The 27,618-nt window shown below is 41.3% G+C and overlaps 1 protein-coding gene across 7 annotated transcripts in view; it reads left to right on the forward strand.

Moving 5' to 3' along the window:
• Positions 1–1,982: 1,982 nt before the first annotated feature.
• Positions 1,983–27,618, forward strand: part of rbms2 (RNA binding motif single stranded interacting protein 2) — a 56,706-nt gene continuing 31,070 nt past the window's right edge. For 2 of the 7 annotated variants that reach the window (XM_004911893.4, XM_012957820.3), the window contains exon 1: positions 1,983–2,113. In XM_004911893.4, the coding sequence (XP_004911950.1) occupies positions 2,048–2,113 (66 nt within the window). In that variant the 5' untranslated portion in view covers positions 1,983–2,047. Of the gene's footprint in view, positions 2,114–15,075; positions 15,478–27,618 lie in introns of those variants that run through there. The other 5 variants (XM_004911894.4, XM_002934527.5, XM_012957822.3 and 2 more) reach the window with 5 other exon arrangements.

The following is a 27,618-nucleotide window of genomic DNA, read 5'->3' on the forward strand; positions in this document are numbered from 1 at the left end:
AATTTCACCCTGTCTTTAAAGCTGTGGCCAAACTATCCAGTTCTCATCCTAACTGACTTTCAGGCTGAGTCTGTGCACTGCACTAGTGAGGGGAACTACCAGACAGCAGACTCCGTGAATGTGGGGGTGCCTGGACCGTGGGGTCACCTGTATGGAAGTCCCCCCTTCTCAATCCTCTTTGCAAAATAAACTTAGCTGCCCTCAAGCTTTTTGTTTGCTGCAGTCAATCTCACCCCATCATACAAAATCTCCCATGTAGTTTAGCTACACTGTGTTTTGTTGTTCTGCTACAAGAAAGATAAAACCCAAGAATGTTCCCCTATTTAGCATGGTGCTGTCAAGTAATGGGTGATTATTGCTCTAAATTGCGGCACTGTACATTATACTGTACAGGTTTCTTTGCATTAAATAATATTATGAGCAGTGACCACCACTGGCAGCACATGTTAAAAGTCCTGTGTGCCATTAAATATTGTTTACTTATTCTTTACTTAGTCTAAATAAGTAATAAGTCAAGGTTAAGATTACAGACTTCCAGTTTCTTTTATATACAAAAATGAAAGGGCGGCCATCTTGTCTCTTACAAAGCAAGCCTTATGGTTGATAGTATCCAGCCCAACATTGTTCTTCATTCAATAATGGATACTCTCATTCTCTTGAGCATAATGAGAAGAGGTTCGCTACATATGTTTTGGGAGGCATGGCTCCCCTTACATCACAATGTGAATAGGTTAGGGCGACCAGCTGAAAATACAGGGACATGTCTAAAAAGTACATGTTGCAGGGCAGCACTGATAGTATTTAAATAAACTGTAATCAGTTCATCCCTGCTAGCTGGATTATTTAGATGTGTCCCTGAATTTTCAACTGATCTGGTCCTGCTAGAATAGGTTGACAGGTGGATAGGGTTGTTTTGATCAGTAGTGAATTCAGCCTTACTACAGGGACAGCATCTACCCTGTGTTCAATTAGCCTAAAGCTGGCCATACACGCACCGATAATATCGTACGAAACCTTGTTTCGTACGATATTCGGTGCGTGTATGGCAAGTCGGCGAGTCGACCGATATCGCAGAAGGCTGCTGATATCGTTCGACTCGCCGATTGGGCCTGTTAAAAGATTTTGACCGGGCACCATAGAAGGCGCCTGACCAAAATCTGCCTTCAGCGCTGAATCAACAGAAGGAGGTAGAAATCCTATTGTTTCTACCTCCTTATCTGCTGTTTCAGCCCTGAACGGTTTGTGGTTGATTGTACGATCTTTCGATCGCAAATCGCCACGTGTGTGGCCACCATTAAAGAGGCAAACACTTATCAAATGCACAGTAATTATTGTATCTCTGTTTGAAATTGTCACATGAGACTGGAAATTGATTGATTGATTATAGATTTATGAATTTTTGTTCACTACATAAAAAAATCTTATATATATTCACCCTGTATAACTGCCCTGAATTACTCAAATAAGGGGCATAATAACAGGCGTTATTATTTATATGAATAAACTTGCATAGTAAGATGACATCATCAATCAAGTATCCACTACACAAAGACATCATCACTTTAGCTGCCACCCAGCCCTTCTATAGACACCTAACGGTGTGTAGCTCATGGGGTAAAGGAAATCCTATCCAAATAATTTGGTGCGAAGACCCTTGAATGAAACGTTTACCCAAACGGTGTATTTAATATGCGTTTACAGGGCACCTCCCAGAGATGAGAATTTCTCAGGCTCAGATGCACCAAGACCTTTACGGACGCACCTGAAGCTCTCAGTTCTATTGAAAAGCAACCAAAGAGAAGTTGACATAGCTACATTGACATGTGAAAGTGAGAAAGCTGTAACGTGTTCTAAGTACCATTGTCTCTCTGGTGCCTTCTAAGCATTAATGCACAGAGAGGGTTAACAGAACTACCCATACCTCCCCCAAGCAGGCGGAGGGGCGCTAGGACCCGGCAGTCCCGCACAAGGGTTGTGCGACGTCAGAGAAGGCGGGACGAATCTGCCAGTCTCCTGTGTCCCATCTCCCTGTACCTTAAAGGAAAAAATGCTGCTGTCTGTCCCTTCAAGGGCAGGGATCGCCTCTTTCAGCTACACTAGGAGCCACAAGAAGGTAACCCAGCGTCCTCCCCTTATCCCTTGGCACCCTGCCACCCTGCCAGTCCCTCTCCCTTATAGGCCCGGGTCTCCCCTTCTGAAAATGAGTTTCCCCTTGCAGCAGGGCTGTGTGTGTGTGTGCGTATGTATATATATGTGTGTGTGTGTATGTGTGAATACAATCGGTGTCAGCTGGGTGCTCCCAGGCGGGTATGGCCCTATGTGTCTGGCACACTGGCATGTAAATCCCACTTCCACTAGTTGGGGGGGGGGGGGGGGTCTCTGGGGAAAGGCGCATCACAGTCGGCCTTTGGGCTCATGTTGTGCAGAAGTGCATGGTGGGCTCTCTGAGCTGGGGTGTGTGGGGGGGTTATCTGACCAGACCTACTGGAAGTAACAGTGAGAGAGGAGTACAGAGGAAGGGCAGTGACAGGCAGAGATACAGGCGCACCCAGAGGCAAGCAGAACACAGGGAAGAGACAGTGTCACAGACAGACAGGCAGGAAAGGAAGGGCAAGGGACAGGCACCAGAACACAACAAAGCAACACACTGGCACATTTATACTGTCACACTGGGGAAGGAGGCAGTTTATCTGGGGAATTGGGAGCTGGATAATAAAAAGGCAGGGTTCACAAAATACATGTACAGTAGAACCCCTTTTTATGTTTTTCAGAAGACCAAAAAAATGGTGTAAAATCTGGGACAATGTAAAATCAATTAAACGCTTTATGCATTCTTTATTGGCAGGGCCACAGAAATAGTGTTAAATGAGGGAAGACTTAAAATTAGGTAATGTAAAAATTAGGTATTATTGTATATCCACTGACAAAGAGAATAACTCCAGTCACTAGATGAGTACTGCAGAATACAAGGAAAAGTCAAAGACAGATACAGGAGGAAAAGAATGAGGTAGTAATGATTTTACTCAAAAAAGCAGGATCTAGGAGGCAGAGAGGAATGTACTCAAAAAGGATGAGGAAGTGAGGCAAATAGAAAGGCAGGTGATAGGTGTCAAGGAATATACCCAGAAAATCCAAGAGGGATGGGGGGCACAAAGGAATATACTCTGAAAGGCAGGAGATGGGAGACAGAGAGGAATATACTTAGAAAGGCAGGAGATGGGAGACAGAGAGGAATATACTCAGAAAGGCAGGAGATGGGAGATACAGAGGAATATACTCAGAAAGTGTGGCAGAGAACAATATACCCAGAAAGGCAGGAGATGGGAGGCACAGAGGAATATACTCAGAAAGATGGGAGCCAGAGAGGAGTATACTAAGAAAGGCAGTAATGAGAGTCAAAATGAATACACTCAAAAGGCAGAAGATGGGAGGCACAGAGGAATGTACTTATAAAGGCAGCAGGTGGGAGACACAGGAATATACTCAGAAAGGCAGGATATAGGAAGCATTTAGGAATATACTCAGAAGTGCAGGAGGTGGGAGGCACAGAGAAATATACTCAGATAAGGGAGAGACATGGACTTGGAAAGACTGAAGAAGATGGGGAGGCAAAGAAGGATATACTCAGAAAGGAAGAAGTTGGACAAAAGGGTTATACTCAGAAAGGCAGCAGATGAATAGGCAAATAGGATACACAGGGGGCAAACAATATTTTATGAAGTATCACATGTAAAATACTCCCAGTTTATTTTTTAATCTGTCAGCCAACAAGATAACATTGTTTTTTTCACAGTATGTTTATTACCCATATAAATATTTTAAATCCTATATTTGTATACCTGACTAATATATGTAGAACATTTTACTTTTGGCTGCAAACAAGCAATACAGCCTCCAATTTGTATGAAAGAGGCATCACATTCTCTCCATTCTTGACATAAGAATGCATGACAGGATCATGTGATCCAATCACTTAAAGCAACAATCCTGCTAAGAGTATGTTGTTATAATTTTTACCATGGTTTATTTATTTATATAGCACCTAAAGAATTCTGCAGGTCTGGACAACAGAAAAGGAGTATACATGAGACAAAACAAATTACACAAAATGATGTCTCACGTTATTTGCATTATTTGATAACAGTTTATATTTGGGGTATGGAAACTTGAAATGGAGTTATATAGTCTATATATATATATATAGTCTAATCTAAATGTGGTTCATGTTGGTTTTGCTGGATAAACAAAGCGGAATGTCACAACCTCTTATCTGCTGTTGAGCCCTTTTGTTTGAGCTTGTTTACTCTTTATACATAGTGTTAAAATCAAATGCCTTTAATGTACTGTATATACCGGCCCTTTTTAACCACATGTTATCTCAAATCCTTATGCATAATAAGTGGTGCAAATCCTCATTTATCAATGGATATCAGTGACGCCTGCAGCATCCATGTGAACTGAATAGTAAATAGAGTGCTAGCAGGTGGGTTTTGTAGGTTTTTCGTTTTATAAAGGAAGCTGTGGCAACCAGATTTTTTGGAAAATTCTGAAGCCTTTCAGTGAATACATAAATGAGGCATCAGCAGACACAAATTAAAATATATACATATAGTACTGCTAATGGGTTATTCCATGGGGGGCAGACCAGCATAGACCCCTCATGTTTTTAGCAGTATGAGTAGACTATGGAAAGAGTTTGTACCAATAACTTCCTGTTCCTTTGCGGACATGTGCGTACAGGATTTTCCTACTATTGGTTGAGAGAAATAAAGTTGGTTTTACTCATGTGAAACTTGTTTCAGCAGTGATAGGTGCATTTTGGCATAATGGATGTTGTGTCCCTGTTTTAATTTACACTGTTAATTTATGATGCTTTTAGTTGCCATTCTGCTTTTATCTCTATTTTAGGTTGTTGGTGTTATAAATTGTGTGTCATAAACTTTACTTAATGCGTGTAGACAAAAATCTAATTATTTTAACCATGAGATTAAAAGAGTTTTTCTAGTGTTTGACTTGGTTTGAATCAAGGGTATCTGACATATATATATAATATGCCAGCAACAAATATATACAAATAATCATAAGAGAATCAGCACTTTCTTGAAGTGAAAACGTGTATTTATTTTATATAAAGCCGTCTTCTAATGAAATTGGCCCTAGTTATTGTTGTATGATAGGGAACATGGTTTGTAAGCCCCACTGGGTCAGCTGCTATATAATGAACTATACATTTGTATTAAAAAAAAAAATTATGTTCCCTGTGTTGTAAAATATGGGGATATTAAGTACTCAGGCCTGTAGCACCGTACTTTATCATGATCATGGAAATCCTTAGTGACTTATATTTTACAGTATATAATTTAAAATGATCTCTTTTTGTTAAGAGAAAGGCAATTCAATTTTGCTTTGTGTATTCAAGATATAATTGAGGCTGCTGGAAACTGAAGATGGGGTTAAAGTGGCTACATGCATCTGTAGTAGGAGATGTATAATGTAACATTTGAACTGTATTTATCTGGTATAGAGAATTAAAAAGATGCTATAATCCTAATGTCTCTTCCTAAAATGTTTTGTTTTACTGTGTCTCTCCAGTTTTCAGAAAATAACATTTTTGAGTTGCATCTTTTGCCTTGCTTAAAGTTTTAAAGTCACTTTGCTAATTAATCCTGTTAAAAGATAAGGAAAGGATACAATTACTGGGGGACATTTTGAAACCCACAGTGATGGTACCTTTCCTTCTCCTTTAAGGGCTCAAAATCATGCAGTGATGTAAATAGTGGGTTTTAAAGAGGACAGTTGTAGTCTGAATGTAGTTATAAAGCTAGAATCTCCAGCCATAAAGCAACACAGACTGCAGTTTCTTGCGAGCAAAGCTTGGAATCTCTGCCGTAAAGTAAGAGAGACTGCAGTTTCTTGCAAACAAGGAGCAGTCGCACATCCTTGTATAGCCATAACATTTAAGAATTATTTAAAACTTATTTAGGGCCATGCCATACTTTTTTTTTACCATTTTTCTGTTTATCATGTTCCTTGGGATATAATGCATGTATTTCTTATTCATATTGTGCTACAGCATACGCAGTGCTGTACATTTGTACAATACAGTAATAGTACACTAAGGGGGAGATTTCTTAAGACACGAACGCTCGGAGCGTATTTTCGCCAATTTTTTCTCGCTTGCGCGATTTTTTCGTACGCCCGTGCGACTTTTTTGTACGCTTGCATGAAAAATTCAGAAAGGTTCTGCCGCTGTTTACAGTCGTTCGGTACGAACATTTCTGGACTTTCAGATCGCTGATACGATATTATCGTGCCTAATATGATTTTTTTGTAAGCATTTTTGTGATCTTTGTGATCTTCAGAAATTATCGTATCCAATCCCAATCTTTCCCATTCAGGATTTGATGAATCGGCCCCTAAATATAGACAAACATTATGATAAAACAAAGGAAGTTAGCAGCATAGGGCTGCTGTGCAGAGGAATAGGAAGAATATAATGGATCTATTTTGTGTGAAGGGCCTGGAGCTGCATCTTTATCTACTTTCCTTTTAATCCTGTCCTAAGCTGATTTTGAAATCTAAATTTTGCACAACAACAGTGGCCCTTGTCGCTGGAAACAAACACTTGATAAAAGGAGCTGACACTGCTTGTGCAGATGGGATAGTAACTCAACTAACAACAAAAGTAAGAAACTACAGGAGATGAGCTGAGGAGAGGCACATATTACAATGTTCAACTTATATAGAGGTCTCAATGTTTGTTTGCCAAGGTCTAGTAGCCCATAACAACCAGATGTTTGCTATGGGTTACAAGACCAGGAGCAGACTTTGTACCTTTTATTAAAATTACCCCTGTAGTAGTATGCTTAAGCACTGGCTGGAAATGATCCCAAGCTGAAGGGCATTTATAGAGGGTAATATAATAAAAAGTGCAAAGGTTGCACCAGGTTTAGTAACTCAAAGCATTTCCAAATTTTTTTTAAATCTTTTGTTTTAACCTTGTTTTATACTTCTTAGGCTCATATCCCATGGAGAGATTTAGTCTCCCGCAGTAGCCTTTCCGTCAGCAACAATATAAATCACTGGTGGAAAGACCTACGCATCACATCGCTTCAGTTTTCCAAAATCACGCAAAGTCTCTTCCTGCAGGTAACTTTGAGTGACTTTGGAAAACCGAAGCGATGTGTAGGCCATTCCATCAGTGATTTGTGTTGTTACTAATGGAAAGGCATTTTGGAGATTATAGTCGTCCGCAGTAGCAGAGATCTATCGTGGGCAACTAAATCTCTCCTTGGGAAACCAGCCTTAGGGAGTGATTTATCAATGGTCGAGTTTGATTTTTTTTTTTTCTTGATTCAAGTTTTTTTGCGCTTAAAAATCTTGAATTCGAGTTATGGTTCAAAAACTCGAATGTCTGGTATTTGTTAAGTGCAAAAAAACACAGAAACTTGAATGTAAAGATTTGCCATCTGAAAGCTTGCAAGTTTCTATCAATTGGGCAAAGTCAAGACAAATTTTTATAGTTTTTAGAGCTTGTAAACTCAAAAATTAAAGATATTAAAGTTTTATATTTGAATGAGTTTTGCTTATTAATAAATAAAAAAGACTCGTTCAAATAAAAAATAAAAAAAAGCAAAGCTTTGAAGGGGTTCCATGGCAAACTGCATTAGTTTTGTTTACCACCAGTCTCACCCACATGTTCAGCTTGCTTTTCTGCAATTGTAGTTACAACATTCATGTATAGCCATTTGGTAAAAACTACAAGCTCAGTGCTCTATAAAAGCAACAGCCTATTAAAATAATATAAAAAGCCCCTTTAAAGTAAACTTTGAGATATTTGTTAATGCTACTGAGAGCAGTATCATTTTGGATGTTTAAATTCTCCTTCACTTCTGACTCCTTAAACAACACGAAGAAGCATCTTATTAACAATGGTGGAGAACTGAGCTACATTGTTTCAAGAGGGAGAAACAGTACGCAGCAAGTACTGCTTTTAAGAATGCAATTACAAAAAGCTATAAAACTAGGAATCACATTTTTTTTTATTAAGCAAAAAAACAAACGTTTGGTGGAGGAAAAGCTGCTTATTTGTGCGGCATTGCTTGACACAGATTTGCATAGAAACAATGTTTCTGTAGTAACTTGTATATGCCAGGGGCATACATAATACTTAGTAGTTTCATCAAACAATAATATGTAACTACTGCATCCTTATATTGCAACAGTCATAGGCTAGAAATATTGTTGTAAAGTTTTGCGCCGGCCCAGGGAATTTGCCGGCAGAACAGGAAAAGGAAAGAAAGAGGAAGCGCTCGCTACAGGTACCCCGGGCTGGTGCTGTTCTCTCCCAACAGGGGCACCAGCCGGGGTAAAAGGTATGCAATTCAAGTCACTTGGGGGGGCCTAACATTTTGGCTCCCCCAAGTGACTTTGCCTTTCCTTCTCCTTTAAGTGCCAAAAGCTTCAATCCACCCCTTTATCAAATAACCGGTGTTCTGATGTTTTCATCATTTTTGCATTCACCAGCCCAGGCAGAGGGTACAGCATGCACCTGGGGCTACAAAAAGCTGTGATAGTGTAGATTGGTAAGTATAGGTTGTGTGTGCTGGGTTTACCAGGAAGGGTTGAACTTGATGGACTCTGGTCTTTTTTTCAACCCTATGTAACTATGTCTTCCACTGTGTAGCACATTCTAACTGATTTTATTGTGAATCTTATGTTGGTATGTTCATACCACTTCTCCCTGTTATTTAATATGCATATTTCCTTGAATCTTTGTATGGCAGATTAAAGAAGGTTACACAGTCGGAACAGTGTAGCAGGTGTATATGTGTCTGAACATCCTGCTACCTTAGAATAAAATTGCCTCTGGTTCTTAAATATTAAATAGAAGTGGAATAAAGCCAAGGAAATATTTTAATTTCTGTTTGTGTAGAAGTTTCCTTCTTCCCTCTATAACTTATCTGTCACTTGTTCAGCTGTTACTGGCACAGCCTGGGCAGCCTCAGTGTCAGACTATGCTGTCGCCAGTGCTGGTGACAGACACCTCTGGCGACAAGGACAACATAGGAAGCAGCGAGAATTGCTTCTTGTGCTGCTCCTCCCAGAAACCTTGTGTTGGGTCTGTGCTTGATTAAAGCTGCATTGCAGGGCTGTATCATGGATAGGGAGAACAAGTCTGCATATTAGAATGCATCTCACAGCAGTTATTTCATAGCTGCTTTCTTCATGCCAAAAACACTGTTTCTCTGCATGTATGTGTGTGTGTGTGTACACATACATCTGATAAATCTGTCAACCAAATTCCTCAATCCTCACTGTAGCAGCATTTAGATGTCCTACAATAAGTATTGGTTCACTCAGTAGTACTGATCTACAAGTGCACAGGGATATATTTGGATGAAGCTGTGGCCTCTTCCTCTTGAACCATTGGGAAGTTTTCTTTCTGTAATTTGGATCTTAAGGCTAATGTCCCACGGGGAGATTTAGTCCCTATGATTTTTAAAAAGCGAGTTCCAGCCCACAATTCGAAATTACATTCAGTGCAATGGGGAAATCACAGTGACTTCCTGCTCAGTGGGTTTGGATTCCAGTAGTTTGGAATGACAATGCGTTCTTTGTAAAATCGCTCAAAAAAGGGTCTCATAGCAATTTGGAGCGATTTGAAGTAGAGAACCATTGATTGAACCCAATAGGATTTTTTGCCTTCAATAAGGATTGATTATATTTTACTTTGAATCAAGTACAAGGCACTGTTTTATTATTACAGAAGGAAAGGAAATAACTTTTAAAAATGTTAAGTATGTGAATAAAATGGAGTCTATGAGAGCTGTCTTAACTATAATTTGAAGATTTTTGGATAAATCTCCAGGCATGTTTATATCCCTTCTACCAAAAGTGTACCCATCCCCAGCTACCCATCTAAATGAAATAAAGCTGAGCATTTCAACTCAAGCAGAGCTTTCCCTTTGGTGTAAATTGTATTTACAACTGTATACACTCTGTAGATATGCAATAATGTATTCTAAAATAATATGCTTTATTTGTCAGAGTCAATTAAAATGTAAAGAAAGAGCAGCATAAGTGTAGTAAATGTGCATAGAAAGGAGAGCGTACGTAATGTACATATGTAATGCAAATGTACTAGCTACAAAACGTACATATGTAATGCAAATGTACTGGCTACAAGAATGTACATATGTAATGCAAATGTACTGGATACACTGACTTCTAATCATGTTTACTAGACTTGCAACTCTTTCTAGGAAATGTCTTTTTACTTGCAGCTTCACAGTGTCCTTACAATATTAAATACACAATTTGTATATGAGAAAGGCTAGTGTAATTGTGTTTCTGCACTGCTTTTTATATATATATATGCACTGCTCTAAATATAATCTGTAATATTACCCGAATAATCAATCAAAGTAAAGGAAATTCTGCGTGTGAAGTTATTTGTTCTTAATTTTCGGATTATATTGTGATGCAAAGGCATTAGGGAGTTTGGCAGTGTTGCTCTAGTTAAAACCAGAGAACCATGGAACCTGTCAGTGACTTGTGATATTTAACTGCAGTACATTATACCCTGTATTGGGGCTGCTCAACTGGAGGCCATGGGCTGGATGTTGCCCTCCACAAGATTTTATGGCATGCATGTGTGTCTTATTATTAGCGAGCGGATCTTCAGCTACAGGTGGGCTAATTTGGTTGTTTGAACAGCTATAGGCACTCGCCGGTTCCGGGGCCACATGAACCAATGCGCTCCCTGATCCAACGAAAAATCAAGGCAGGCCTGTTGTTAGTGCCCATACACGGGCCGGTAAGCTGCCGAATCGGTCTAAGGGACTGATATTGGCAGCTAGAATCGGCCTGTGTATGGCCACTTTAACATATAATGCAACCAATAACGGATACAAGAGATGAAGAGGGCCCTGCCCAAAAGAGCTTATTCATATAGTTCTTGAACTATTTGCCTCCCTTTTTTAACTCCATCCAGCTTTTAGATAAGGGTCACTGACCCCAGCAGCCAAAAACTATTCCTCTGTGAGGCTACAGTTGTTTTTTTTAATGTTACTTGTCTTTTTTTTAGGCCCATCTCTATTTATATTCCAATTTATCATTCAAACCACTAACTGATTGCTAGGTTAAATTGGGCCCCAGCAACCAGATAGCTGCTGAAATTCCAAACTGGAGTGCTGCTGAGCTTAAAAGCTAAATAATTTAAAAAACACAAATAAAGAATAAAGACCAATTGCAAACATGCAAAGAACTAAGTACTGCCATGCTGTGGCAACATACACAGTGCCTACAATGTCAACACCTAGAAGGCTGGGGGGCTCAATTTATGTTCTGCCCCTTATGCAAAAATGTGTTTTAGTTATGCTGTTCCAAAGATTAGTGCATTGTGCATTAGTGAATTAATAGTGTTGGCAGCCTCAAGCTAGTTGCAAGGTTTGCCTTCATATTCAGGGCTATAAAGTTATCCAGATAAATGATCCTGTTGCTTCCATCTTTTTGATGTTAAACAGGATTTTAATGTAGGGAAGTGTAAAAATCTGCTTGTAAATTTATCAATTTGTTTTCAAAATTGTTTGTCAGTTGGTTGACATTTTACCCCCATGCGTTTGTATGGTAAAATGTTCAGGAGCTATATACAGTTGTGGGGAGCAGATCCCTCTTTCATGCAGTATTCCTCACAAGCATTTTGCCAGGCATGTCTGTTTCAGATACAGCTGCCCAGGGATTTGTTGTGCGTGGGAATGTTGAAGGGAATGTCTCTCCTAATTACAGTCAATAGGAATATCTGTGCTCCTGACAAACTGAGTGATTTGTTTGTACATTTTGTTCCATTGGGAAAATGCTACTACGGAATTGTGGGAAACTTGAAAAAAAAGAAACAAAAAAACAACAAATAAAAGAAACATTTCTTTGTGAGTCTTGTTGCATAGAGGTGTCTCCACTAGTGGATAAGCTTAAACTGGCCATACACATATTTCAAGTATGCGTAGGGTGCCAGGATGGTTATTGGTTAGTTTGGTGTTAAAGTAGGTTTGAACACTTTATTTGCTGGTGAACCAAGTTGGCCAGTGCATTGGCATCAGCAGATGAAGAAGTGAAAAGGAGCCCTGCAGCTCCTGTTCGTTTCCTGCAGTTCTGATTATTCAGTCTATTTGCTTCAATGTATGGCCGATTGTATGGTATCTAACCATTTGCTTCATGGACCAGTTGGTCAAATTTTACACAGACTTGACCACTGCATGGGCACCTATAAGCCGATGCAATACAACTTGTATATGCTACTTATCACAGACTAAAATAGGTTTTGATTGTTTCTATGGGTCATGCCACACAAAATTCAAAGTGTGGGGCAGAATTTTCCTATAGAAAACAATATTTGTTGCATGCCAGGTTATTTGGCATTGCATTTTGCTAATCTCTTCATACACATGCGGAATCGGGTCATCAATGGCTCTGTTTTCTATTTTAGTTAGACACCCCGGTAAACAGATGATTTGTCTAAAATTAACAAAAAAAAATCACCTTTAGGATTTCCTGAAGGGTTTTAGGCTGTTACTTAGGAATGTTGTTAGATAAAGGATAATGTCTAATCCTTTACCCACTGAGAATGTTAGCAGTGCTCCCCTGCAGCTTGGAATGCTTGGTGTGGTCTAGTGAGAGGCAATCCTAATAACATACCCTTAAGGCTTAACCTATTCACAAGCACAGATCTATTTTACACACAAAATCAGCGTTTGTGCATTTAGACTGTATGCTGCTTCCGCAATATACAGTACAAATAAGTTGCACTGGAACGTGTAAGGCTCCATGTGATTATCATGTGGTCACAGAGGGGTTAATGTTTGAAATGTGCTGCCACCTGTGACCATATGGACAAGTTCCTCTTGACCAGAGTAGTGGATCTTTCCCAGTTTCTCCTACCAAGAGGTGACATAAATTATGCAGGTCAGAGCAAAACACATGAGAAGGCGGAGCTGTGCAGCTGTATTGGCCGCTGACTGCATCTACAGCTTGATTCAGAGTCTTCTGCTGATTGGATTTTTTGCCCAACCCAATCAGACATTGATTATGTACTATTGTATTGTGCCTATAAATTAAGCTGCTGACCTACACTGGCTATACAGAGGCTAAGACTGGCTGCTGACTCAGTTATTCCTGACTTGTTTGCCCGGACCTGCAACTGGATAAATATTTCATTTACAATTTTATAGTGCAGGTTTCCTTAACGTGCCATACACTGGGCACCTGATGGATCAGCCCATAGGCCAAACAGATGGAAACTGTTATAGTAGACATACATGAGCAAGTCCAGCTCATTGTTACATTCTTTCAGTCAGACGGCCCAAGTGATCCAACTGGAGGAAGTGAAGAGTTTCCTGCCGGCCTAGTGATGAGTGAATCTGTCCTGTTTGGCAGAAAAATTTGTGAAATGCCAAAAATTCAAGTCAATGGGTGTTTTCCCGCAGCAAACACACAACAATTTTATTTTGTGCAACATTTTTTTTCACCCATTGGAGTCTATGAGCAGTTTTTCAACGTGAAACCTGGCGAAAAAGTTTGCTCATCACTTCTGGCGAGAGATCATTTCTGATCAAACAGGATTTGCAGGATTCTGTCAAATCCAACCCCCAAACTGGCATTTGTGCCTAGACGGTTAGGTAGTATGTTTAAAATCGATTACACTGCCTGATGAAATCTAGCTGTGTATGGCCAACTTTTACTGGCTGTAATTCAGAGCAAGCGATCATATACTTCTATGCCCACAAGCTATTAGAATTGCATTTTGCTTGCACGTTATGTATGCAATCCTATTACCTGATTATACCAACGATTGCAATACAACAGATTTGAGAGTCTGTGGCAAAATGCCCGAAGGGTTACCAGCTCATCTCTTTAAAACCAGCCATATATTACATATTAATGTAGATATATTCTTTTCAAACCACCATTATCTCCCATATTAAACAATCTTTTCTGCTGAATCCACTGTAAGGTACTCTAGCCTCTTTAACACTAAACTCGTACCTCTTGGATAACTGGCATGGTATTTGAGCCAAGCTAGGCATCTTTGTTAAAAGCTCCAGTCATTGAGAACAGCAGTACTAATTATTTGTGGTTTTACTTAAAGTGCTGCTCCTTAATCTTTTGTACTGTGCATATTTATTGATTGTAGTGTTTGCCATTTGTTCAAACAGTTAAAGGGGTTGTTCACCTTTAAGTTAACTTTTGGTATGATGTACAGAGTATTATTCTGAGACAATTTACAAATGGTGTTCATTTTTTATTTGTAATTTTTTTAGTTTTTAGTGGAGCTCTCCACTTTGGAGTTTTAGCAGCTATTTGGTTGCTAGGGTCCAAGTTACCTTAGCAACCGGGGAGTGATTTGGATGAGACTGAAATAATAGGGGATGACCTTAATAGAAAAAAAAGTAACAATAGGACTGTAGCCTCACAGAGCAAGAGTTTCTTGGCTGCTGGGGTCAGTGACCCCCATTTGAAAGCTAGAAAGGGGCAGAAGAGGAAGGCAAATAACTCAAAAACTATACAAAATAAATAATGAAAGCCAATTGGAAAGTTGCTTAGAATTGAGCATTCTATAACATACTAAAAGTTAACTTGAAGGTAAACCACCCCTTTAATGTATTTATAAGATGAACTACATATACATAGGTGGGAAAAAGCCATGAGTTAAACGAACTAAAACCCCCAGTTGGTTGTTGTAAGGTTCTGGGAGTTAGGGTTAGAGATCACAGCTTTTGGGTGTCCAGTGCCGGAGTATTCCTCAGTGTGAGAGGCATGGAGATGGGTGGGATGTGGGAGTGGGACTGTTTCTCTGGCTCGGTTTCTGATCTGCTGATTAAATCCCAAACTATGCCAGGAATCCTTGCGCTGGAACAATGCGCCTCCCCAGCACAAGCGAACAAACCCACGTGGAGTCGGCCACTTAGGGGAAGGGGAGGAGGACCCTCCCTTTTATTGTCGAATCTCCCTAAACATTCCCATGACAACAGATCTCTGTTTGCCATCCCCATGGAGGAGAAGCTATATCCCCAGGCAGTCGCATAACCCCCCTATTTGCCTTTAATGGTGCATGCGGAAGCTGAGCTTGCCCGCAGCATCACCCAGGGTTTGGGACAGCCCATGATATGTGGGTGGGGTTTCGCGTAGCCAGAGCCCTGCCTTTCTGCTTTTTGTTAATGAAAGTTACAGGAACCTTATTTTCCTGCCTTTCTAGTTGATTCAATAGTGACTGGAGCCCCGATCTGACCCCCGCCGCCTTCATTTACTGGAGCACTAGGAGCAGGGTCAGGCCAGGTCCTTCGGGCAGCGCTTTAGGAGCTGCTGGCACAGCCTGGGCAGATACATCGCGTACTAACACGGGAGTGCGACTCTGGTAGATCGACTGTGCAGAGGATGATATTTTCCAGTGTCCCCATGAGGATCCCCAGCGGGAAGCTGGTAGGCAAGGGGCATGTGTGTGTGAGGGGGCGCCAGGGGCTGCAATGGTTACTGCCTGTGACATGAGCCTGCCTGCAGCTCAAGGTGGCTGCTGGGTAGTTTGCAGGTAATGAGCCTGGTCGGGAAGCACGTATCTAAGGAATGCCCTTCCTTCCTGCCCCCCCCCCCTCCCGAATTGCAGAGAGTAGTAGATTTTCCACAGCAGGCGGTTGGTGGTAGCAAGGATGGACATTTCTGTAGCTATTTTGGCCCTGGCACTGACTGAAACTTACGTTCATGTATTCCTTGACCAGAGTTACTAGTGCATATTTATGGGTAGCAACACACTCAGTATAATGCTGCATCCATTCCTGTCTTGCCCTGCCTTAGAGCACACTTTTGTATAAATTCTAGTTTCTCTGATTCATTATATATGATCAGCTTTGGTTGCCAGCATGTTCTACTGGGATTCACTTACACACACCACATTTATCCACTTACAGTGGTTTGGTTTTTTTTTATCCCCTGTACCAACTGGGAAGCATATAATCACTTAATGGCACTTTGGCTTATTTGGGCCAATAACTACATGTGGTATCATGTGGCTGAGCCCCTTGAACCACACTGGAAAGCACAGTTTGTCCCTTGTCACATAGCTCTGTGGAATCTTTAATGCAACTGTACTTTTTATTTATTTGTATTCATTAATGTACTATATTATTCTATTATTGTAATGACACCCTGTTTGTTTTTTAATTTAATGTTCTGCTGTACAGAGCTGTGTACATAAGGAGTGATATATAAATAAAAATGTACATACATAGGTACAGTCGCCAAATAGATTTGTAGTGGTCCATGGTCAGCACACTTTTCTCTCTCTATAAATAGAATGCTTAAGACCTGGGGTTTTCTGGATAAGGGTGTTTTCTGTTGTTTGGTTTACAATGTCCTAAGGCTACTAAAAACATTTGAACCTAAAAAAAACCTAATTGTTTTGCCAAAACCATGGGTTTTTGCAACATGGTTACCATCAGACACTGCTTTATTATTATAAAGATCTCTGGATCCTGGATTTCTGCATAATAGATCCCATACGTGTAGTTATTTGGCTCTGACAAATCACAGACATGTGTAGCGCAGTTTCAGTGGATGTGTTTTGTATCATTTGATTCTGTCAGATAAAGTTGTAGCACTCGTCCATGTTGCTTTGGATCAAAGCAAGTAATTTCAGTTTGTATTTGTCACCAGGAATCAGAGCTCTGTAGTGTGACCTGGGCTTCATTTTCATGTGTGTTAATTGACAGTTGCCATTCTTGTTTAGAATCACCTATTTCTGATTCTGGCTTATTATGACCCTTTATTTTTTCACCTTGACAAGTTGGGGGAGAGTGGGCAAGATGAAAACATATGTTAAAGTAAGCCCCAACAGCCTTTGCGTGGGAGTTGTAGTTGAACTAGAGCTGAAAGTAGGTAGGTTAGACAGTGATATTTTATAAAAATGTTATGGGCTGCTGCAAAATTTTCTTTGCCCAGAATGATGCCACTACTAAAAACAGCCCTGTGTACATGGCTAGATGTCGCATATTATCTTGTGTTCCATACACATCGTAATGTGATAAAATCACTGGTATCAGGCATATGGGAAAACTTGTTCTGCTCCCAAGATGATCTAAAAAGTCATTGCTTCACAATAAATTCTTCTACTAGTGTGCAAGTTTGGGTGAGACATGATGCCCACACCTAGATAATCACCTTTCCTTTTGCTGTATTAGTATGTGAGCATTTTGGCTGCAGAAGAGGTGGCAACATCCCATCACTAGGTGAAACCAATAATCACAATTTGGGCGGCTATCATTTAGGAAATAGTTTATACAAATGAGTTGTTATAATGGCCATAGAGGCAACTGTTGTATATGGGTAAATACATGTGTATATTTATACATTGAAATAATTGCATCACTGGCTTATCATTCAGTAATAACTGGTGAACTTCAGCATCTCTCAATAGCCAAAGCATCACTCAGAGTTGTATTTCAGTAATAGCCAGAGGGCTGCAGCATGGACATCTTTAATATGGTTTTTATAAAAAGGATTACTTAGAAGTAATGGAAACAAATTAACAGTGGGAGATACACATTGTAACATTGTCAAAATACACAAAAGTTGATCCAAGGAAAGAAAAAAAAGCCTTGAGGAATAGTACAATAGGTGGAAAGAAGTTGCAGCAAAGATTCTTTCCATTCATTTAAATGGGGAGAGTGGTGTCTGTGGTACAAACACAATCAGTCAGGTGTGCATTGCTTGGGGATGGCACATATGGCCCCAGTAGCCCCCCATCTCCTTTTCTGCTGATTCATTGCACATGCATCATAAAGGTGCCAAATAAGGGCTACGATTGGCTATTAGGCAGCCTCTATGCACACTATCAGCTTACAGGGGGCTTTATTTGGTAGTAAATCTTGTTTTTATTCACCCATAACTTGCCACCAAGTCAGGAATTCCAAAATAAATACCTGGTGTGGGGGCACTGGGAGCAACATCCAAGGGGTTGGGGAGCAACATGTTGCTCACGAGCCACTGGTTGGGGATCACGGCAATAGAGTATACATGAGTGCTCTGTGATGCAGTGCAGGGAGGATTGTTTTATTGCACTAGGTGTGTGTGTTTACTGTCATGTACAATGAGGGTGAAACTGCATTGTGCACTTAGGTGTGTGCCTCTCATCTGGAAATTGGGTGCCTTCCTCAGAGGCAACAACAATGGGCAAATACCTATTGTGCTCTGCAGCCGGGGGAGCTGGAGGTTTTCTCTTTTAGGACTCTGGCACACGGGGAGATTAGTCGCCCGCGACAAATCTCCCTTGTCACAGTCGACTAATCTCCCCGAACTACCATCCCACCGGCAAAAATGTAAGTCGCCGGTGGGATGGCACACGCTGCGCAGGCGGTTTTGGCAAATCGCTGAAAATGCCTCGCGAGGCAACTTCCTGTGTGCCAGAGCCCTTAAAGGTCACAGAAGAGTCCTGTGCTAATGTGATATGCTGTGTCTAGTAAATGATACCAGAAGGGCTTTCCCTTAGCCTCACACTTGTTTCCCTTTGGGTGATAGAGTGCTAGTGAGCAGCAATCTTGGAGCAGCTTGTGTACAGGCTTGTGTACCCGTGACAAACCTGGGTATTAGAGATAGTGTCAATGTTTGTGTGAATAGATTTCTGTTGGTAGATTAGAAGAAGGGAGAGAGATGGCATCAAAAAAACATCTTTGTCGTTCTACATGGGACTTTATTGTTTGGTTGTCCCACAGTGTGTATTAAATGGAATCCTTTGTATTTTTCCTGACTGTACCCCACTATCATTAACAAACCCTGTCTGTGAGATCTTTAATAATTTGTCTGGATCATGGATATCCAGTCCCACATTTCTGTACCTGTGTTAGAACGACAACTGCTCTGGCTGCTGGGAGTTTCTACGAATTGTAGTTCAGCAACAGCTAAGGCAGGTCCCCCCTTTTTACTTTTAGTATCTGGTTGCTACTGTTTGCATCAACCCTTCCCCCAGTCCCTGTCTACCTACGGTGTTGGATAAATATGTTTTTCCCCTTTGCCCTTTTATCATGATCCATTTTGTCCTTTTGCAATGCAAATACTCACCATAATGATTGTCAGCCAACTTGCCAAAAAAGCCCTAAAATATTTACAGCTACATATGTTTTTTATGGCTGTTGGGTTCATTACTCCCACCAAGTCCAATAGAGGAAGCAATTACTGGGAATGAGTCTCTAGTTCTCATAATAGGATTATGCACTTACCAACCATCAAGGGTTCGCAGCGCTTGTCCCATCTATCTGCCTCCTCCCTGCTCTGTAAACAGTTTAGGCTCAAGCTGTGTATACATCTCTGACATGCGTGCTGAATTAGTGCTTTCCCTGTTATTTATGTGCACACAGGCAATGGACTTCTCTTGGACCTTCATTTCCTTCCCCCCCCCCCCCAAAAGGGAAAATGCATACATGGATCTTTGCATAAGAGGCATATATAATACAAACTAAGGTGCTTGCTCTGTGTTCTTCTAATTGGGTTTCAAAACATTGACTGAAATAGAGCTGGAATGGTGTTAGCAAAGCACCATTGAGCAGCTTATTTAGTAGAGCTGCTGAATAAAAAGATAAATAACTCAAATTTTAATTTAATGCTTATATATGATGTCTAGGTTCCCAGCATGAGATGCATGTACTGATGTGATGTATTGGCACACAAAGTTTTCAAACAAGACAAGTCATCTGCAATCTGTCCGATTACATTATGTTTGAAATGTATAGGCAGTATAAGCATATAGACATTACTTTTAGCAGGGGGAAAATTAATTGAACTTATGGTGACTCCTGTATTCTGCCTATTCTGTTAATTTAAAAAATGTGTATTTTCTTGTAAAGCACTAACAGGTCATTGTTTTGTTTTTAGACTTACTATTTTCCTCTCCCCCCCCCCCCCATCAGTTAAGGGGGCCATGAATGGTAAGATTTTGTACTGTCAATGACCAATTTAAGGACCGTCTAGTAATAAAATCATAAATTATTGTAAAGTTGTTGCTTACAATTATGAAGGAAGAAAACTGAAATTTGCTGGGTAGGCAGCTCCTTAGGGGCAGATTTATCATAGGCTATAGAAAGTTCTACCCACTCTGTATGCTGTTATTCTGGGATTTTTAAAAGTATATTTATCAAATGGTGAACACTTGCTTTCACCCATTGATAAATAAGCTTTAAAAATCCCACAGAAATGAGTAGGTACTGGGTGAGTTTTTCTGTGGTGAGCTCTAATCTCACAGTTTGATATACCTGCCCCTTTGTGTGCAAGCCGTTGTGGTTTACTAGATGTATGTCATAAGGGAGGGGTTTAGGAGTTGGCTTTTATGGGTGAGGTGAATGAGATTGACAGGCAATGACTTCATCTGCATACTGTTGTCCATGGGAATGGGAATGGCAGCCCTGAGCGTTCGCTTTAGCACAAGCACACCTTGCCTTTAGACTTTAGTTGACCTTTAAAATAATTCTTGTGTGCACGGAACATTAGTTCCCCTAAGAGAGGGACATTTTAGTATAACAGCCCCCCTAATGGTTGGGGGGCTCTGCTTATGTCAATCAGAGGCTTTCTTACCTTCTGTATTCCAGTATTTGTTCAGTCTGCCTTAGAAAAGAATATAAATACAGTGGAGGAAATAATTATTTGACCCCTCACTGATTTTGTAAGTTTGTCCAATGACAAAGAAATGAAAAGTCTCAGAACAGTATCATTTCAATGGTAGGTTTATTTTAACAGTGGCAGATAGCACATCAAAAGGAAAATCGAAAAAATAACTTTAAATAAAAGATAGCAACTGATTTGCATTTCATTGAGTGAAATAAGTTTTTGAACCCTCTAACAAAAAAAGACTTAATACTTAGTGGAAAAACCCTTGTTTGCAAGCACAGAGGTCAAACGTTTCTTGTAATTGATGACCAAGTTTGCGCACATTTTAGGAGGAATGTTGGTCCACTCCTCTTTGCAGATCATCTCTAAATCCCTAAGGTTTCGAGGCTGTCTCTGTGCAACTCTGAGCTTGAGCTCCCTCCATAGGTTTTCTATTGGATTAAGGTCCGGAGACTGACTAGGCCACTCCATGACCTTAATGTGCTTCTTCTTGAGCCACTCCTTTGTTGCCTTTGCTGTATGTTTTGGGTCATTGTCGTGCTGGAACACCCATCCACGACCCATTTTCAGTTTCCTGGCAGAGGGAAGGAGGTTGTCGTTCAGGATTTCACGATACATGGCTCCGTCCATTTTCCTGTTAATGCGAATAAGTTGTCCTGTGCCCTTAGCAGAAAAACACCCCCAAAGCAAAATGTTTCCACCCCCATGCTTGATGGTGGGGACGGTGTTTTGGGGGTCATAGGCAGCATTTTTCTTCCTCCAAACACAGCGAGTTGAGTTAATGCCAAAGAGCTCTATTTTGGTCTCATCAGACCACAGCACCTTCTCCCAGTCACTCACAGAATCATTCAGGTGTTCATTGGCAAACTTCAGACGGGCCTGCACATGTGCCTTCTTGAGCAGGGGGACCTTGCAAGCCCTGCAGGATTTTAATCCATTGCGGTGTAATGTGTTTCCAATGGTTTTCTTGGTGACTGTGGTCCCTGCTAATTTGAGGTCATTAACTAACTCCTCCTGTGTAGTTCTAGGATGCTTTTTCACCTTTCTCAGAATCATTGACACCCCACGAGGTGAGATCTTGCGTGGAGCCCCAGAGCGAGGTCGATTGATGGTCATTTTGTGCTCCTTCCATTTTCGAACAATCGCACCAACAGTTGTCACCTTCTCTCCCAGCTTCTTGCTAATGGTTTTGTAGCCCATTCCAGCCTTGTGCAGGTCTACAATTTTGTCTCTGACATCCTTGGACAGCTCTTTGGTCTTTCCCATGTTGGAGAGTTTGGAGTCTGCTTGATTGATTGATTCTGTGGACAGGTGTCTTTTATACAGGTGACTAGTTAAGACAGGTGTCCTTAATGAGGTTGACTAATTGAGTAGAAGTGTCTAACCACTCTGTGGGAGCCAGAACTCTTAATGGTTGGTAGGGGTTCAAAAACTTATTTCACTCAATGAAATGCAAATCAGTTGCTATCTTTTATTTAAAGTTATTTTTTCGATTTTCCTTTTGATGTGCTATCTGCCACTGTTAAAATAAACCTACCATTGAAATGATACTGTTCTGAGACTTTTCATTTCTTTGTCATTGGACAAACTTACAAAATCAGTGAGGGGTCAAATAATTATTTCCTCCACTGTATTTGAAAATGTCCTTGGCATTTAAGGGGTCCTTTGGGCAAGGCATGAAAGGAAATATTATGTTGTGTACATGACAATATGGGGCATATTTACCAAATTGCAAAAAGTCAATTCTCAAAAACGTATCTGTTCCTTTTGGTACATATGCCACTTGGGTCTCTTAAGCACAGTATAAAAAGTGTGCTTGCTTAATTTGGTATTTAGGGTAATTTAGCTAGCATCCTTAACAATCGGCACATTTAAAAAATATATATATTTTTACATTTCTTTTATTTTTCTTTTCAAATACAACAAAAACAAAAGGGGCAAACAGAGCCCCGCAAGAGAAGGTGAGGAGAGAGATGAAAGAAGGAAAGGAAGGAAAAGGAAGAGAACACATACATCTTGCTTGCTTTAAAACAAAATAGGCTTAGGCAACTATTCTGATAGGTCTCAAGTGTTGCCTACTCTAGGCAATGGATCTCCTTCAATCTCCAGCCATGGTTGCCATACTTTGTCAAATTTTGCTGGGCATCCTCTAGCCAGGCACGTTAGTTTAATAGAGGAAAAGAACCCATTGGTTAACTTAATTCACTGTTTCTGTTTTTTGGGGGTTTTGGTCCCATCCAGTGGAGTATGATACATTTTCGTGTGTAGTAGCGATCGGGGGGGGGGGGGGCAATCTAGAGGATATGCCTTCCACTTGGTCCTCCATAATCCCAAGTAGACAGGTATGGGATGAGAGGTGGGGAGGATAGGCCAGTTGAGCCGACATGTGAGTGGTAATATCCACCCAGAATTCCTGAACCCTAGGGCAGCTCCAAACCATGTGCAGGAAGCCTGCCCGATCAGCCTGGCATCTATGGCATTTCTCCGTGTCCCTGTGGCCAATTTCTTTCAGTCTGACTGGGGTGAAGTAAACCTGCAATAAAAACTTGTATCGAATTAGTCTGTCCCTTGAGGATATCAAGAAATGGTACATGTTCTTAGTCGTTTCCTCCCATTGCTACATTTTAAATATTTAAAGCGTTGTAAACACAGAAATACAACATTGAAGAATGAAATAAAATACAATTCTAAGCAACTTGCCAGTATATATATTTAGAGCACATTTTCAATGGGTTTAAAGTTATCTGTAAATGTATTTGCTTTTTAAAGCAGTATTTGTCTATCCCTTGCTGCTCTCTCTGCTCACTGCTGGTTCTTACTATCAGAACTTTGTAGCAGAAGGCAGTTCTCCTTTAGGTAAGACTCGAGTATTCACAATGCCTTTCGTGTTTCTTCACAGGTCTGACTTCTGCTGGAATTATATTTGGTTATCTCTAATCAGGGCTGACCTGGTCATGGCTTCCAGTGGGTATACTTCTTACCCACAATCTGGGTACTGAATGTGAGGCAGCCTGCAGCTTTGTTCTTATTTGCCAAAGTGGTATGGAGAGAGGGCAGATTCTGAGTCCCATTGATGCGGTTGTGGTGGGGGGGGGCAGGCGTGTATTAGTTAACAATGGATTAGTTGGGGCTTAGATAAATAAATTGTTCTTGTGGAATAGCTTCCTTTAAACGCTCTTTCCTCTTTGTTTCTGTACGTTCTGCCAAGATCTGCTTCACTTAGCAAATTTTCTAGTATGAAGATAAGGAGGGAGTGCTGAGGAATGTAAAGAGATCCTCACATACCTTTTGTAACACGCACCCAGGCTGACGTTAGACTTTCTTACTTTTCTTTTGGCTCTGTGTCATTGACGGCATTATACCTGGGTCTAGCCTCACAATATAAACATTAACCTTTGTTTATTAATTTCTCCAGGTTGACCTGGTATTTGTTATTACTCTCTATTACCGTAAATTAAAACTTGCTGCACGAATCTGTATTGGCATTGGTGGCAAAACAATGCTATTGGGCTTTATTTAATGATGAAATTATTATTTTTTAGTAAGGTATGGTCATCCAAATTACAGTACTTAGTAGCAGCTACTTGTCACGGCTACTTAGGGCAGTGGCACATGGGGAGATTAGTTGCCCATGACTAATCTCCCCAACATCTGCAAGAATGTAAATCGCTGGTGGGATGGCATACGTGTTGCTTTGGTTGCTTTGCAAGGCCAGTGCCAGGGTCAGTGACCCAGATAGCCTTTCCAGTTGTGTACCATTAAGAGACATAAAAAAACTTTTAGGGCTCTGGCAGACAGGGAGACTAGTCGCCCGCGACAAATCTCCCTTGTCTTTTGCCTATACCAGTTGCATCGTCATCCCACCATACATACAACGAATATCATTGCATGAAACCTCATTTTGTACGATATCGGTGTGTGTATGGGCACCTTTACTCTGGGAGTCCCAAGAATTATGGATAATGTATCACATACCTATACTGTCATACCTTAAGGGCTCTGGCACATGGGGAGATTAGTCGCCCGCGACAAAACTCCCTGTTCGCGGGCGACTAATCTCCCCGAGTTGCCTTCCCCTGCCATCCCACCGGCGAGAATGTAAGTTCCCGAAATCGTGCCGCCGCGTGTGCCATCCCGCCGGCGACTTACATGTTCACTGGTGGGATGGCGGGTCATGACAACTCAGGGAGATTAGTCGCCCGCGAACAGGGAGTTTTGTCGCGGGCGTGTGCCAGTGCCCTAAGCTGGCCATACACGGGCAGATCCGCTCACTTGGCGATGTCGCCAAGCGAGCGGATCTTCACCCGATATCCCCACCTACGGGTGGGCAATATCGGGGAGGGATGTAGGCGAATTTGATCGTATGGCCCTGGGGCCAAACGATCAAATTCTACACGCGGCAATGGGGCAGTCGGTTCGGGGACTGCGTTAACAAGCCGATGCGGTCCCCGATCTGTAACCCCTGGATTTTGTAACCTGGCCGATCGATATCTGGCAATTTCAGGCCAGATATCGGTTGGCCAGGCCCCTCGGTTCTGCCCCTACACGAGCCGATAAGCTGCAGAATTGGTCCTAGGGACCGATATCGGAAGCTATAATCGGCCTGTGTATGGGGACCTTTAGTGTTTTTGCTTTTTCTTCTTAGGTTTGGCTTTTAGGCCTCTGCGTATCTTTTGCTATCCTCATTTAAGAACTGCTCTTGCAGTCAGTTTTGCTGGACAAATCTCCCCGAAATGCCATCCCACCGGCTAGAATGTAAATTGCCGGTGGGCTGGCATACGCGGCATGTTGATTTGCCGAAGTTGCCTTGAGAGGAAACTTCGGTGATTTCGGCGCCGCATATGCCATCCCACCGGCGATTTACATTCTAGCCGGTGGGATGGCATTTCGGGAGATTAGTCGCACGTGACAAGGGAGATTTGCTGCGCGGCAACTAATCTCCCCGTCTTTCACAGCCCTAAGGACTAAAACTCATGAGAAGTAAAAGGCAAATAATGCTTTTAGTGCAACCTGTATGGCTGAGGCATGGTTGAGTGGATTTGAGGTTAGTATTTCTTCTTTAAATATTGTAAAACCCTTACCCTTGGTTGCTGCGCTGCCAGACATTCATATACAGTATATGTAAAAGTTTTCAAAACCTGTTTGAACACCGGTATATATGAGATTTCTGTACTTTTCTGCTGATTTGCAGAAACCATCTTCCTACGCTGCTGATGCTGGAATGTCAATAATATTGTGATTAAGTACTTGAGCTTCATATAGGAATGCTAAGTGTAAAAAGGTTTTTACATGCTCTGTGATATTTCATTTGCCCTGGTGGTGATGGTTTTGTAATCAGTGTTTTTGTAAGACGGAGCCAAACTCAATCTGACAGAAATCAGGGGAATGACTATTGGATAATATTTGTCCATGTTATCCTGGATAGCTACAAGGTTGCTTTTGTGTAGATGCCATTCCATGTATAATAAATGTAATACAGTGTGTCTTGTGACTATAATGTGAGTAAAATACCAATGTGGTACCTAGAGCCTGGCAGAAACGGCAAAGAACAAGGTAGCCATATCATTTCAAACATCTCTGTAACAATGGCTGGTCCAGTCATACCTAACAACAATTGCCTATTTGGCCAGTCTGTTCTGTCCAGTCCAGAGCTAAGACCGAATCACTCACAATACAGTTCTGCATAATGCTAACTCATGAATAGATGTCAAGTTGGCCAACCGGGTATTTGTCTATCTGTCTAAAGGTCAGACAATTGGATGTTGTACAGTTTAGTTATGAGGATAGCCCTAAGGATCACACCTGAATGAATATAAGTGCTGCTACTGTTACTTCTGCATCAGCCAATGTCCCTCCATCCACACTCCTCTGAAGGCTTTTTGACACTTCTTTCATAGTAGTTTTTCTGTCCAGAATAATCCTTTCACTCACATGTGATTGACAGCCAAAAAATCAGCCTTTTGTGATTTATGGCAGTTGTTCCATTTTTAGCCAATGACTACGCATAAATAGGCAATTATTTATCTGATAGGTATCTATGGCTGTTACTTTGTGCAGCAGATCTCCAGGTGACATAGAGGCCATACTTGATGTTGAGAAGGAATGTGAGCTCAGCAAGAAGGTACCTGTGTCAGATGGACTGAAATAGATCAAGTAGTGACTGTCTGGCAGAATTCTTGGTAGAGGCGTTTTTGTCAGATGCTGCTCCCTAAAAGAATTCTAATCATTGACATCACTCATGTAGACAGTGGTATTCTAAGATAATTTGCAATTAGTCTTCAGTTTTTTATGTTTTATTTTGAATTATTATTTGGTTGTTCAGCTGTCCGGTTTGGAATTTTATCACATATCTGGTTACTAGAGATTAAAATCCCTAACAATCAGCAGTCATCTTAAGTCTTTTCATGCCTCTTGATGGTACACAACTGGAAAGCCTATCTGGGTCACTGACCCTGGCACTGACCTTGAGAAGCAATTTCGGTCGACTTCAGTAAACTGAAGCAACGTGAATGCCATCCCACCAGCGATTTACATTCTTGCCAGTGGGATGGCATGTCGGAGAGATTAGTCACCCGCAATAGCGAAGATTTATCGCGGGCAGCTAATCTTCCCGGTTGCCACAGCCATTAGGGTGAAGACACACGGAGCTACTAGTAGCAGCTGCTTATCACGGCTACTAAAATAGACAATGCTGTAGCTCTGTGTGTCTTCATCCTTAGGCTTAAGGTGGCCATACACGAGCAGATCCGCTCGCTTGGCGATGTCGCCAAGCGAGCGGATCTTCCCCCGATATCCCCACCTACGGGTGGGCGATATCGGGGACCATTTAGGTAAAAAAAATAATAATCCGATCGTTTGGCCCATTATGTGGGCGGCAATGGGGCAGTCGGATCGGGGACCGCATCAACGAGCCGATGCGGTCCCCGATCCGACCAGATTTTCTAACCTGGCCGATCGAGATCTGGCCAATTTCAG

The sequence above is a fragment of the Xenopus tropicalis genome, chromosome 2 (assembly GCF_000004195.4).
Source record: "Xenopus tropicalis strain Nigerian chromosome 2, UCB_Xtro_10.0, whole genome shotgun sequence".
In the NCBI taxonomy this organism is placed as follows: domain Eukaryota; kingdom Metazoa; phylum Chordata; class Amphibia; order Anura; family Pipidae; genus Xenopus; species Xenopus tropicalis.